General features: G+C 36.6%; 1 protein-coding gene across 1 annotated transcript in view; it reads left to right on the top strand.

The window, feature by feature from the left end:
- RNGTT (RNA guanylyltransferase and 5'-phosphatase) overlaps positions 1-15,501 on the top strand; it is a 173,669-nt gene that overhangs the window by 61,614 nt on the left and 96,554 nt on the right. The window contains exon 11 of the mRNA XM_040059755.2: positions 4,045-4,209. Coding sequence (XP_039915689.1) covers positions 4,045-4,209 — 165 coding nt within the window. The remainder of the gene's footprint in view (positions 1-4,044; positions 4,210-15,501) is intronic.

Raw genomic sequence — 15,501 nt, forward strand, 5'->3', positions numbered from 1 at the left:
GGAATTTGCTGAGCTGTGGCCCCAAGGTAACCTTAGAAACACAGGGGAAGGGAAACTTAAACATGGAGGGTGATGGTAGATCCTCAGGGATACCTTTCTCCTTGTGGAGAGAGGCAGGATGTGCAACAGAAATCACATTATTATTATCAGAGACTCCTGCCATCTTGCTGTATGACCTAGGATTTGAGTTACTACCTGAAGTAGCATGAGGTTGTGACTTCAACACTGAGGTCTCTGTGAACTGGGTGGAGGGCAGGAGCACAGCCTGAACCTTGTCCAAATTCTGTCTTCTGGCATCCATTTGGAGCATTGTTAGAGGGACTGGTTTTGTTGGGTGGGTGGGGGTTTTTTTTGGTGGTAGCATTCTTTTATTTTTCTTATTTTTCCCTTTTTTTATTTTTCCTAATCTCCATTCAGCAAATAAATTGCCTTCCCCCATCTGCTCAAGACAATGAATATTAAATGAGCTGCAGACCCTGTTTTTCAGCGTTTTTAAACCCATTTCTTTTTGTGATTCTTATGTGACTTGTTATGTATGATTTCTGTTGAGAAGTTAATTTGAAATAACCCAAGTTAAATTTAGAAATTTTGAGTCCTGGGTGGGTTTCAAAGTTCAGTGGAAATTTAATCTTAGGTTTTGAAGTTATGTGGAGGATGTTTTAACATCAAAACCATATTTTTCAAGCCCACTCCATGCTGTGACCTTAGTTTCAACAGGTGAAGAAAACTCAGCTGCTTGAGGATGGGGTGTTGATTCAACAGTTGACTCTTCTCTTAAGGCTGGTCTAAATTATATTTTGCTTTAGGATATATTTTATTTACAGTGAGAGGGAAGTGTAACTTTCTAGCATAGGTAGGAGATACATGCTACTTGTTAATTTTGTTTTACTCTTTGCTAACACACTTATTTTAGGTGAAAAAATGTGTAGAACAGGAATTATCATTTTATGTACCTCAGTAACTATGCTGTCAAGCAGTAGTGACCCTCATCCTTCTCAGACAAATAAAAACCTACATACTGGAATAAGATCTTAATTACCTGAATGTTTAAGCTAATAAAACATCTGTATTGCCTAAAAACATGTTATTACTTAATACCTGGGTTTAGATTATACATGCATCAATGTCTTGGTTTTTGACAACTTTTAAATGTGTGCTTTATGCACTAAATAATCTCTTCCTGGTTTTGTCAAGGTTTCTCAGTTACTTATTGCAGCCTGTGTTACCCTCCTACTTATTTACTAAAAGCAAAGAATTTTATCACTTCAAGATTTTGGATAAGTCTGGGATAAGTGCATTGTGTAGTAGCAACATTTTTTGTAATTATGGGAAATGTCTAATAACAAAGAAAGAGCCACTCTCCTCCAGTATTTCTTTTATTCGGTATGTCCTTGAGTTAAATTCAATTATGTGCTAATTTTCTCATTGCTAATGTCATGTGCTTTTGTGAGAATGAAATACTCTTTGACTTCTTAGTTTACTAGTCTGATGAAGTAGCTTGGCAGCATTGTCTGTGTTTTCCTTTCTCACATAATCTTATGTCAACCTAGCTTTGACCTTTATTTGATGGAACCTAGTTGCAATATACCCTTCTACTTAACAAGCTTTAAACCAGAAATATATGATTGGCAGAACTGCAGGAAATAATTAGTTCCAAGTAGATGAGAAAAGTGAAAGGAGTATTTTAAGGAAAGGAAAGCGATTCAGCTGGTTTATGGTGCATATGAAGTTGCCTCAGCTTTTAATTTAACTGTTCAGGGATGGAAATAAATTTAAATCACTGTATAAAACCATTTTTTGAAGGAGTCATTGTAAAAAAAGCTTTCTAAATAACCTAACTGCTTATTGGAAGCTCAAATGTATGAAATATTAATTAGTTAATTTGCTCTTTCAGACCTACTAATAAAATGTGGCTGAGTGGAAAAGGTACTGTAAGGAAGAGGGCACTAGATCTTGCTGAATTCTACCTAGAGAACTGTGGGGGTCTTTGAAGTTATAAAAATACATATATACACATTTCCCAGGAAAGAATTCTTCAATCAGTTCTTCAGTCAGTTTGTTACAGGGCTTGAGATGTGTTGTCTGTGTTTTAATTACATGTACAAATCAGGACAAGGTCAGTCACGGTATAGATGAGTACTCAAGTATGCTATACATAGGGAGAGAAAGAAAGGAAGGAAAAAAGAAGGAAGGAAAGCCTGATTGATTTTCCAACATTTTGTCTGTGGCACCTAAAAATCTGTAGATCATACATCTATATTCTGTGAAAAATGAATAAGCAGTGAACCACTCTTGCCCCTTGGATTTTTCCATACTCATAATTTTCCATTCATTTGAATGGCTCTTTACTGATAACACCTTCATGTTTGAAAGGAAGACAACAGTGAAGGTAACAGCCAGCTAAGCTTTGTTTTTGACGAGTATGGATGAGTGAACAGAGATTAGGAGACATTTCACCCATGGCGTCTGCCACAGGCTTTGTATAAGATGCGCTTCCCCTCACAGTGGTGGTGGCTGTGCTCCCTGTTCTTATGTAGACTGAAGCAGAGTCCTGAAAGAAAGGGGTTGTGAAGTACATGTGGTATGGGAGCAGTGCATAATTCTTAAAGCTGTTGCCATGAATAACTGAAGACTTTTGCTAGAGTTCTAGTGAGTTCTAATGCTAGCAAAGAAACAAGGGACAAACTTAATGCCACTTTGGGAGCATGAAATGTCAAAGATTTTGGTGAAAGCCAATATGATTTTGGAAAGAACTGATTAAATTCATGTTGGTGTAAAATTGGCACTCTGTTTTTCTTCTAACTGAGATGCCTGTTCACATGCTACTTGCTCTTTTACCTTTGTATGCCTCATCAGAATGTCATTCTGCCATTTAATTTTTTGACCTCCCTTCCAGTTGAGCAGTGTTTTTTTCCTTCGAGCTGCCTTTAGTACAGGAGATACCAGGTAGCTGGTTCTTCTGCTCGGCTGTACTGCTGCCGTTGATGGTCTGAGTTCCATGTCTTCCCAGCTTCCTTTGCTCATTGCTTTCAGTTTTTGATGAATTCTGCTTTGGAAGCCAAGGCTCTGTGAGCTTATTCCCTCTAGGCCATGAAAGGAGTGAGTTTTGAAAATTATTTTCTTGTGTGAATGGGGTGGCAAAATGAGGGATGATCTCATGTAAATAACTTTCAGTGCTGTATCACACTTGTAGCAATGCAAATCTACAAGTTTTGTGTCTCATTGCTGTGAAAGTGACACCTCCGGTTGAAACAAGCTTTAGAATTTATTAGCTGACAGTTGCTTGTTTTGTTCTAGTGATATCCATAGTGTGGTTTCCTCTATCCAATGCTCAAAATTTAATAAATTCCATTACAAGACGTTACTAATCTGACAAATGCGCATTTGGAATGCTCGTACTGATCTGGTGCAATGCACCAAATATAGAAAGAGCAATGTAAAGCTGCTGTTTTATTTCAGATCTTGAAAGGTCAGGGCATGCTGCTGAAGCTTAGTGAAGGGTTTTACTGCCTTTTTGTGACTGAGCCATCAAATATCTTGCAGGTTTTTGTTTATTGACACATTTTCCGACTGCAGCTATTTTTCTCTTTTCTATGACAGAAAAATGAACATTAATTAATGTTTCTTTCAAGGCATCAATATACTGCACTCGGAGCAAGGAGTTCACTTAAACGTGTAAATCTTGTTGCTTTGTCATTAAAAGTATTTTGTGAACAAAATTGAGGAAAGCTATGTGGAGAAGTATAGCTGCCATATAAAAGCTATAATTAGGGAGTATTTAAATTATTTTACTTAACTTGAAAGGTATTTAGGTGTTTAATTCATGAATGCATATTAAAGGTTTTTAGTTTTCTATGAACTTTGATTTGGTTAAACCTCGTACAGCCTGAGAAAAAATGCTTGAAAACCACACATTTGGGAAAAATGTAGTAATTTGATAATACTTCTATGTATCTGTAGGATTCTAAGTATTGTGTTAGAAAAACTTAGATGGTTCATATAATTTGGTGTTTGATTTTAATACTGATTTTTGTAACTTGGCAGGGACAGCCTGTTGGAGACTGTGATTTTAATGTTCGGCTTGCGTGTATAGAGAAAGAGATTATATTTCCACGGCATGAAAAGATGAAAAGTGGTCTCATTGACAAAGCACAGGAACCGTTTAGTGTTCGAAACAAACCATTTTTCGACATCTACACTTCCAGAAAGGTAAGCTTGATTTCAGTTGTTCTGTGTTGTGGTACTGGAGGCAGTAAAACAGTGGTAGGTATCTGTTTTCCCCCAGCATTTTTGTTGTGTCTTCCAGTGAGTTCCTCTGCTGACCAAATGTTCAGCAATTGTTGTGGGCTGATTGGCAGCTTGGAATATTCTGAACAGTGTTGGTTTTTTTTTTTTTTTTTTTTTTTTTTTTTTTTTTTTTTTTTTTTTTTTTTTTTTTTAAATTTTTTTTTCATTAATCATCCCAGGCTTTTAGAAAGTAAGTTTTGAAGATATCAATAAATCTGAAGTACCACGTAAAACTTTAAGGACATTGCAATCTGCATTTGGGATGACTGATTTAAATGCAGTTCAGTTAACAATTTTTTGCCCCAATGTGTTACTACCACCTTAAAAGCATCTTTGAGATAAGAATATCTATACACAGTTAATTTATTGGGATATTTGTGATTGCTGTATGGCTTCTTCGGTGTTTTTTTCCTCAGATTATTTTTATTTGGTTGGTTTGAAGGTGGGTATTTTAATTGTTGATCATTACAGATTCTGAAGCCTTCTACATTTGGGAGTTTAGGTTACTCATTTTTCTTTTTGTATAATGTACATTATAGGTCATTTTTGTACTCATTTAAATCAGTTTTACCTAGTGAAATATGTTCTTTTTACTGCTCTTACAACAGAAAGCTTCTTAGAAGGCTTGAAATCTGATCATTGTTTTCAATAAGTAAGAAGTTTTATGTCAATATTTGAGAATTGTTTGTATACCCTATGATAACTGTAAGGATTTTTAAGTAGCAGTTCCAGTATTGATGTGGAGTTTTATCTAAGGCAATACTGGTAAACACTTAAGAGAAATAATTATTGGTTCAAAATAGATTTCAAATCTATATCTGCTCAAAATAATAGGTTTCATAAAAATGTATTCTCAAAAGATCAATATATAAACTAAGAATTATTGTTGTTCTTACTTACCTCAAAATACCTTTTTCATTTCATTACTTCTGTGAACTGTGATGAGTATCATTCCTGTAACACTTCCTTAGGGTAATGAAAAAAGGACTGCATTTTCATATTCATCATAACTTTGTGAATTTTTCATTATGTATGGTCAGAATAGACTATAAACAATGGTCCAGTCTATTGAAGCATTGCCCTATTCTGAGAAAAGACTGTTTAAAAATAGTATTGTTTTGACCAAAGGATCTTTATCCTATTTTTAGTCAGTCATTTCTGCAACAATAGCAGCAAACATAGTGATGAGTACCTCATCAGTATAGCTGAAAAAGCGAGCAGACTTCCTCTTTGAGAGGGTTTGCCAACTCTGTGTACAGCATAGCAAGGTCTGCAGGAAGAAAAGGAATTCCTACTATCCTCTAAGTCTATTCACATCCATCAATCCCTCTCCAGAGACAGGTGCTGCTGAATGGATCCTAAAGAGTAACAAGTGGGACCTGCTTAGGTAGATATTCTGCTTATGTTCAATTAGACATTTTTCTTTTCCAAGAAGAGTTGGATCCTTTCATCTTTAGAAAGGATCTAACAGGTTCCTTCCTTTCTTGACTATAATGAACAGCTTTGTGGTGCTTAGCTGCTGGCTGAGGTTAAACTATCACAAGATCCTTAAAGATTTATACCCTTGAGTGGTCTCAGAAAAGCTGGGTTTCTTTAAAGCCTGGGTCTCTTTCCTACTTTCTTCGCAGTGTATTTCACTGAGAGGAGACGTGGCTTCTTAAGTCACCCTCAAGGCTTGTTTTCAAAGATCAATGGAGGTAGCAGTCCTTGGTCACAGATAAGATGGCTCTCTGATTGCACCAGCATATTCAAGACTGAAAAAGTGGAAAACCCATACCTGGTCAGAATGGGTTTCATCAAAACTTTTGGAGTATGATTTGGAGGGGTTTTTTTCAGTGTAGGTTTGCTTGGGATCAAGAAAACAATCAAGTGTACTTTATCACATCTTATTTTTGTTTTGAGAAGCTTTAATTTTTGAAACATGTTCTCAGGATGCAGTTTGAACCTCACAAAAGAAATGCTCTAGACCTCTTTTTCATTGCTTCCCTCCATCATTCTTTTCTATGATCTGAATAAAGACATTCCACTCCATTCTTTTTATTAAAAATAATGTATCAGTAAATGTGTGTTAGACTGTGTGGACTGTAGGAAGATTACTCAAAAGGCCAAGAGCCTCAGTGCTATATTTAATAGCAGAAAAAGTGGCTAAAACTTTTAATTATGCCTGAAAAGAAGTGTTTTCCATGTAGACTTAGTAGTTTTCAGTGAAAAAGTAGAAGTAATTACTTGAAATAGCAGTAAACTTTGTGTTGTGTTATATAATACATCCAATAATGAAAATGTTCGTAGAGTTATGGATTTGGAACTTTAATACCATAGTTAGGTACTGACTGATTTTTTTCTAATCTGAAAATCAATTTACTGTGTAATGAAATGCACTTTTAAAGTGCAGTTATAAGGTATGGCAGCATTTGTAGTGGTGTCTTGAGATTTAGTTTTGGATTTTGGAAATAAGGGCTGTGTCTTTATAATGTTGCCTTCACTGTTACGTTAAGATATTTGGAGGGACTTCTATTTTTTGTAGGAATGAGTTTTAGTGGTAAGACAAAAGAAACGGACAATCACTGGGGAGCAGGTTGTGTATTCTCAGAGCCGCTAAAAATGTTGCCTTGTTGAACTCTGATATTGATGAAGAAAGCAGTATCACTAAAATTTTTTTCCTCTATTATCAATTAAACACAGATTAGTATTTAGTGTTAGCTGGGAACACATGAATTCTGTGGTAAATTTTCCAATTGAATGTAACTTCTTAGACATTTTTGAGCAAAGTTGAATTTTTGGTGTTTGTCATTACACTTGAACGATTGATCGCTTTTGTTGCATAGCTTGCTTTCTTTGCATTTATTGCATCGCATCAGAGCTCAAGGAGATGATATGGTCAAATTCTCCCACCCGTCGTGTAAGGATTACAGCAGTCAGTTGAAAAAGCTGAGTTTTAGGTTAGTGCTTTAAATGCTTCATACTCTCAGGCTTTGAACCTTGGCCTTGTATTTGCAGGAATATTAGGCTTTTCAACAAGACATTATTTTCATTATACTGAACAGGAAGTACAGGTGCATAGAAATAATCCTTGGAAATGGTACAACTCTTGGCTTTCCTTGCTTAAACCAACTCACAGTTCTCTTGCGAAGCGTTTTTGTGTAAACACTCTCAGTCTGAATGTCATCACTAAAGCCCATTGTCTAGTGAAAATTCTGTCTAGCAGGAGTAGGAAAAAAGTTCCTTTCTTTGCAGTCTGTAGTCCCATGGAGAATTGTGCCCATCACTCTCAATAGAACAATAGGGCTAAAGGTTAAACAATGATACAGGTCAAATGAACAACCTTTTGCAAATGTTAGCACGCTGTATGTCAATGACTTGTCAGTTCTTAGACTATTATCTGGTTTTAAAATGACAGCTTGTCCTAGAGGGATTAGAGAGAAAGTAATCTCTGCTAGAAGATTAAATGGTCTAGGATCTTCTTAAAAGTTTTCAGTCAAATCTATGGACTGACAGGTGACTTGCTTTGTTCTCCTGGTTTATTTGACATTTGGATTTTTATTTTTACTTTTTAAAACTGCTTTTGTTGTAGTTAGGGGAGGTGGAATGTTTAGAGTTAATACCTAAAGGTATAGCTCCTGTTGAGATGGTTTGCTTTGAAAAATTAAGCAGCTGTGGACCTCTGATGATGCAGGAGATTGTGTAAGTGCACAGTTTGCTGATGTTGATGTATTTTGCAGGCAGCTGAGGCAGATGTAAGCTAGTATTTGCATGCCCTGAAAGAGTAAACCCTGATAAAGGGCAGAATATGCAGATATTGCTCATCCGTGTCTGCCAAGAGAGCTGTTAACCAAAACTGACAAAAATAACGAAGCCCTGTCCTGTATCTCCAAGCTGCCTAAAGACAACACGTGAGAAGCTTTGCATCATGGAACAGAAGACAGAAGAATTGCATGGCTACAATGGCGGATGCAGAAGTGTCAAATACTCCGTCTATTTATTGACAATCTTCAATTCTGCATCTCATGGAGAGGGAATGTTACCATCTGGAGGATTTTTATTGCCAAGAAGACTTGTTTCCTCAGTTTTTATTTTTGTTTTGATTTTCTATGCCTTCAGGAGTAGTTTAATCGGCTCACCTTTCAATCCTGCGTTTCCTGACCTAGAGTTGGCAGCCATTCTTCAGTGTCTGGCCTACATCGTATTTCTCACTCCATCTGTTCCATTCCAGGATTTTGGCCTATTTATCATCGAATCACCTTTTAATTGCCTCCTAACCCATGTCCCCTCTACTATTTTGTTTCTGTTTGTTTTTATTTCTTATATTTCTTTCTCACTTTGTCCTGTTCCATCTCCCCAAAAATGGAAAGTCTAATGGTAAAAGCAGTATTGCCTTATTCCACCCTTAGACGCTTTTGTGCTGGTGTAGCCGTCACTTAAATCTTCTTTTTTGACATGCTTTTCTTCCTGTAAACACAAATAATAATTGACCCGAGGAACCTAGTAAACAATTAGTGAATAAGAAGCTGCAAAGATCTTACCTTATTCTTATACTAGAATTTGAAGTCTTCCCTTGGCAGCTGCCTTATATCCCAGCATGTAGTACTGTAGCCAAAGTTTTTTACCACATGTATTGTAAAGCTAAGTACAGCCGATCAGACCGAGTGGAAGGTTTGTAAATTTTAAGATGAAATAGGTAACTAAACTGCAGATCTTGAGCTGAATGTAGGTTACTGCCCCTTGAAATTCAGTGCTTGAACTGGAGCTATTTCATGCAGCCGGTTGCAGCACTGCAGTGATGTGAATACTATTTGGTAAATGTAATTTCTGTCAGTGGGAGGTTGAGGGTAGCAGAGGCTTTGTAGGCCAGTGCTGGTGGAGTGTCCAGCTTCCTCTGACTGTTCCTGTGCTTTCTGTGGAACAGGGAGGCAGCAGTTACTTGCTTAGATTTGGGTTTCCTCATGCTAGGGCAAACACTGACTCAGCTGTGGCTAACTTCTCAGCCTTGCTTTGCTGGAGTCACTTAAGGAGACCTATTCATGAATAGGAATCTGTGTTTGTTTCCTAGAGTAAACAGAAGAGGATTAGGCTACTTGCATTTGGTTATTATTATTTGTAATGTTGAAGGTCAAGTATAATATTTCAGCACAGTAGAATTTTGGTTAGGAAAGAAGTTTTTTTCTTTTTATTTAAGAAATTATTCACACATTAGTTACATTCCACATTTTTCAGAAAGTGATCTACTGAAGTTAAAACAAACATTGGATATTTCCATGAAGGGTTATTTTTGTAACTTGTAGCCCGTGTTAGATATTGCTAGTGGTACAAATTAAATTAATGTAGAATAATTCAGATGTGGAATATGTAATTAAATTCTGACTTGTCAACTATAGTGTGAGAAAAAAAGCAATGAAGGTAGTGGGGAAAAAAAAGGCTTATGGATGAAGTGTTCTACTTGGTGCACATTTTAAGTTTAAACATCAGGACAGTGCATATTCAGCTTAGCTTTTAATATGTTAACATTAGATTTGAACGTTCTAAGATTTTTGTAAATTATTTCTTCTGTATTTCGTGCAGTGGAAATACTATATACCTTTCCAAGTAGGAAAAGTGTCTTTAACAATGATTTCTTCTTTCAGTTTTATGGTTTATTACCGAACCAGGGAAATGCAAATCTGTTTGTACCTAATTACCAATTGGTATGCCAGTATGGGCGATTGAATTGTGTATTTGGTATCTTCTGAATTAGTTAGAAGACTCAGCTGTGGTGACTAAGTGGGTCACTCCACTCATTAATTGAGGGGCAACTGTTTAATATTGTCCATTGTGCCACTTCACAGCCTGTCACTTTCCAAACTGCCTTCTGGCAATGCAGCTCCGCAGGGAAGCCATCAGGCTTCTCGTATTGGAATGACGTTCAAGAGACATGCGCTTAATTTGGATAAAATGAATAAAAGCACAAAGAAAATGGTAAAAATAAGGGTGAAATTTAAAGCAGTTTATTATGATACAAGATTATAGGACATCACTGCTAGCTGTTTCTTTTCTTGTGATAAGGCCAATTTGGAGAAAAAGCCCTGAAACCAGACCTTGTACAAAATTAATCTTTAAAATAAAGAAATTACAAAATCTTAGCATTTTACTATTACAGCTTTATAGTTTTAATTTCAACTTTGTAGCAAATAAAGCCCTCGAGTGCCATTGCATAGCAGAAGAATCAGATTTTTTTTAACATCTGGAATATATAAAGGTAAACCTTAATTTTTTTTTTGTTAAAATCCGTGCTTCAGGCCCAGTACAAAATATTAGCCCAGATTGAATCAGGAATTGTAACAGTAAGTGTATGAAAACATTATATTCATGTATATCAGTTTTGTGTCTAATTGAATTGTATATACAGTTTTGTCTTTGTTGACAAGTCTTATTAGAAATGCTTAATAAAACAAAATCCTCAATTATCTGACTTAATTAAAACAGACCTATCCACGATTTAGACAACCAGAGATCAGATGATGTTGGAACAGTTTACACAGGGATAACAGATTTACACAGGGGCTGGGTACCAGATAAACCTTATCAAGAATTTAACAGTGGAAGTTTGTTCAGCCCCATTGTATTCAACCCAGGGCCATTCTTTCCTTTGACATCAGAAGAACTATTGAGTGTAATATTTGGTCAAACCCAGAGTATTAGGGAGCTTGCAAGCCATCAGTGTGATGAGAGTCGTGCTCATTTGAAGACATCACAGACTTTACCAAGCATCTTTCATCCATTCAGGAATGTCATAGATTGCTAATTTGTAAATTGGTCAAAGCATTTGCTAGTGGAACCTATTAAATCTCCTCCAGCTCCAGCAAGACTGGAATCTGAGATGGGTGTATTCTGCCAGGTAGGAGAGCGTGGGGAGAGTGATGTGGGCAACATCCCAATGTCTAAAAGAAAGAAAATGAAGACACCATGCAGTTTGAAACAGAACTGTGAAAAGCACAGTAAATGAAATGGCCAAACTATGAGATATATTGCTGTTTCCTCATCAGGAAAAATAAATATGAAATATTGCTCTTTGGCAGGGTCATTCCTGCAAAGTTTTGAGGAGTCCATATTTCTCTCATTTTGGAGCTATTACAAAAGCCAATTAAAGTTTCTTGGAAGAGCTTATTTCTCTTATTTGAAAGAAGCATTTGAAAACATCGTAGTTAATTGATGTCAGCTTCTCAATTGTGTCTTTGAGAAGAGATTGACAGTGAGAAATGCCTCATGCTTATTTTGAATTCAGGAATGCAGATGTGCTGTCAAATTAAGCATTAACACACATAGTGCTTGTGTTATTCTTGGGTGTTGCTTTGAATATATTATGTGCGCAACCTTTGGAGTTGTTCACTGAGAACCAGCACATGGGTGATGGCTCAGTGGGGCTCTTACTGTAGCGTGCTCTAGGTTTTTCTAAAATGTCTCCAAATAATTAAGAAACATGGCATACAGCTATCATTATTAGCATAGTTGAAGAGTACTGTTAATGGATTAGCTGCAAAGTCAAGAAGGTATTAAAAAACAAGGTTATAACCATCAAACTTGCTTCCCTGCCACCCTCACAATGTATTTTACTCTTGCTCACGATAGCATTTTTTTTCCTGTGTGGCTGGGTAGTGAAATCAAGCTAGTGTGGTTCTTAGACTTTCTTAACATCCAAGATTGCATCCCAGCGCACACTACAGTGATTTCCAGCTACTCTTATATCTGGAAGTGGCTCTTCTGTGAATCTTTTGGAGGGAGTGAATTTAAAAAACAGCTTTCAGTAGATGATATATATGATTTCTCTTAAGTTCTCTATGAAAAAAGCTGACTGTAAAATTGCCTTTTGAAACTGGGAAAGCTCCTAAAGTCCAGTGTGTGGAATAACTTGATTTTTTTTCCTAAGAGGTGCATCGTGACACCAAGCAAAGTTGCAGAGAGAAGGTGGTGAATCTGACTTTCTGGCTTGGAGGTGTTGCTCGTTCCCTATCACATGAGTATAAACTGGAATTTCTATTGCCTTCTTCTGGAAAAAAATATATGGGCTCCAGTGAAGACTTTCCTGCAGAATTGCTGTTCTGAAAGATAATGAAGAGTGGCATCATTTGAATGCTAATGACCAGTCACTAGTAGTTTGGGCCCTTGTTAGTCATTGATGATGAAATTACATGGGCAAATGGTTGAGGAAGATGCTCTGCAGTAGTTGTGGTTCTTGGAATTGTTATTTTTGGTCTATGATCTGCTGACTAGCATTAGGTCTTCAGCATATTTGACTTTTACATATTTGACTTTGACACAAAAGAATCTGGGAGCCCTGCATGTCACACTTCTCAGAAGCAGCAAACAGAATACTTGGAGCTAAAGTGCAGACTGCAGGTATCAGTGGCAGCCCAGGTCTGTAGCCTTTCAGCCTCATCCCCTTGGAATGCAAGAGGGCCATCAAATGAGAATGTGTTTATAATACATCTCAGAGGGCTGTTGTAGCTATGAGATAAGTAAATGTTTCTTTCAGTGTTCCTGCTGGGTTTCTAACGAGTTGTAGAAAAATGAGAGTGTGGGCCTGACATTTCTAAGTCTGAAGAGATTTTTCACTTTCTAGCAGCTACTAGCTCTTTCCCAAGGGAAAACTTCTCAAGAAAGCTTCTTCTCAAACAATCTTGGCAAAACAACTGTCCTTTCTCAAAACAATCTTTTTCCAGGTGGTGTTTTGCTGTTTCTCTAGTTCAACCAATGGAATTAGAGAGGTGTTGTTCCTATTCACCAATCATGTTAAGTCTGAATCGGAACGCCTTATAAAAGGTAGTAAGAATTAGACAATAAAGCTTTTCTGTACTCTTTACCTTCTGAAGTATTTGGAGTGTTTAGTCTTTCTTTCGTGTCCTACAGCGACATGAGAGTACATAGTTTCTGGAGCAAACCCAGAATTAGGTCACCTTCCTTCCTCTTTGTGCATGCACCTGTCTGTTGCCACTTCATGTTATTTCAGCCTTGCTGCTCACGCTGTTACTAGTGCAAAGCTTGTGGAAGCTCAGTGGAAGTGCCCAGGTGACTTCCTGTCCTGCTATAATGGACTGTACGTGGGAGAGGTGACCCCTGGTAAAGCTGACCTCCAACAAAGTGCTGGGAAATACTAGAAAGTGACTCTCCCACAAAAGGATTTCTTCTTGCCATTACCTGTAATTGGAACAAAGGGAAGGCTGTCAGTGAATGTTTTTTTGTGGAATATGAATTTCACATTGAACACCCCCTAACAGTGTTTTGCTAGATGTTCTATTAGGACCATATGTATTTGAATATCATGAACTATGCTCTAAAGTGTAAAGCAGTGTATTTTCTACAGGAATGCTTGCTAAACATCCATGGAGGAGTGTAGAGAGGAAGCTATGCATATTTCTCTTGCAAAAAAATATTTGTTGCTAGAAACTGCTCAGTTCGTGGAGTATTCAGTATTATTAAATACACCTTTGACTGACCTTTAAAAACAGGGAAACATGCTTTGCATGCTTGCTTTTTTGGGCTACAAGTTTCCTGTCTTTAGCAGGTCTTCAGTACTGGATTTTGGTCTAGTGTGGTAAAAATTATTGGGGTATTCCTTAGGGAATTCTTGAAATGTACTTGAGTGACCAGTTGTAGCCAATGTGTTTTTGTTGTGGCGGTTGGCTGTTCCTACACCTAACAGATGGCACTCCTGTACATTGACAAGCTGTGGGATAGCTGAGCATTACCAATACAATCTATCACATGTTAAACTTGACCTGACATTAATCAAGTTTTGAATGCTACAAATGATTCAGGGATAATAATTAGTCTCTTGATCATATTAGTGAACTTCAGTTCACTCACAATGCTGCCATTATCTGCTTTTATTCTTATAGGGAACAAATCTATTGCCATAATTAGGTGTTTTTCATGTCTTTTGAGCCAAAATGTTCTGTATGATTAACTTGGTAAAGAGGTTATTTTTAGTCTTTCAGTATGATTGATTTCAGAGCTTCTAGTAAATTAACAAACTGAAAGGCTTTCCATAAAATAATATTTTATAAAAAGTATATATTTTTAAATTTTTTCAGCTGAAAAAATTCCCATGTGTCTTTATACAGTCATTTGATATATTTTTCATCGCCATGTGATTCAGCTGTTGCCAGAGTTCAAACAGTGATGATTTTGTTAAACAGGTGAACCTTGGGAGTTTACTTTTACTCTTTTTGTTTAGTTACTTGAGTTACTGCATGACATCAAGTGCTTTCAAGGTTTACGTGTTCATACAGACAAAATAATGTTTGCAGCTTTTCTCTGTTTTTGTCTAGAATTAGCATCTTGAGTGGATGGCTGTGTAAAAGCTAGCATTTGAGCTTTGAGCATAAAATTTTTTAAAGGATTTTCGTACACTTTTACAGCCCTGATTTTACAGCCCAAAAGCATGAAATTTCTTTTTAAGTCATGAGCAAGTGAGAAGTGTGTACTTTGTGTTTCTTATGCAGTTGGAGCAAAGTAGATAATTTCACTAGTTTACTAAAAACGTAGCAGTTATCTTCAATATGTGTTGGTTCCTAATTAGCATAGGAAACTTCTTGAAGCAATTACTTCATAAAGAGCTCAGTTTTTAATTTATTTTCTACAGTTTCTGATCCTGCTTTTCCTGTATGTGTATTTTAGATCATTGGCATGGGCCAGGAAATATTTTGTTAGTTTATGATTTTTTTCTTAGCATATTAGCTTAAGAATATTTAGTATAAACTGTGGTTTTCTGACGGTACTCTCAGTTATTATGATCTTTCTTGCCTTTTGTTGCTGGTAAAATAAATGCAGCTAACTACAATGACTAATGAAGGAGAATGCATTATAGAATTAGATGTAGAATCTGATGCAGATACACTTCAACTGATACTGTTCTTTATTTATTTGACATGAGGTAGCAGATCATATTTTGATTAGGAAATGAGACTGATGCAGAGGAAACCAGGTCATGTTAAATTATTGAAAATCTGCTTTTCAATATTTTTATAGGTCATTTGGAGGAAAACTTGAAACCATATAGATGAGAGATCACTTGTGGTTTTGTGAGGGAAATAAATGTTAACGTAGAAGCAGAAACCTTTACTTTTTGACCATGTGTTAAGTCATGCTCCTGAGATGATGGGCTGTGGTTTCAGGATATTCAGAGTTACTTGGAAGGAGCTACTTTGAGGCAAGCAGGCAGTTGTAATAAGCCATTGGCTGGTC

The sequence above is a fragment of the Hirundo rustica genome, chromosome 3 (genome assembly GCF_015227805.2).
Source record: "Hirundo rustica isolate bHirRus1 chromosome 3, bHirRus1.pri.v3, whole genome shotgun sequence".
In the NCBI taxonomy this organism is placed as follows: Eukaryota; Metazoa; Chordata; class Aves; order Passeriformes; family Hirundinidae; genus Hirundo; species Hirundo rustica.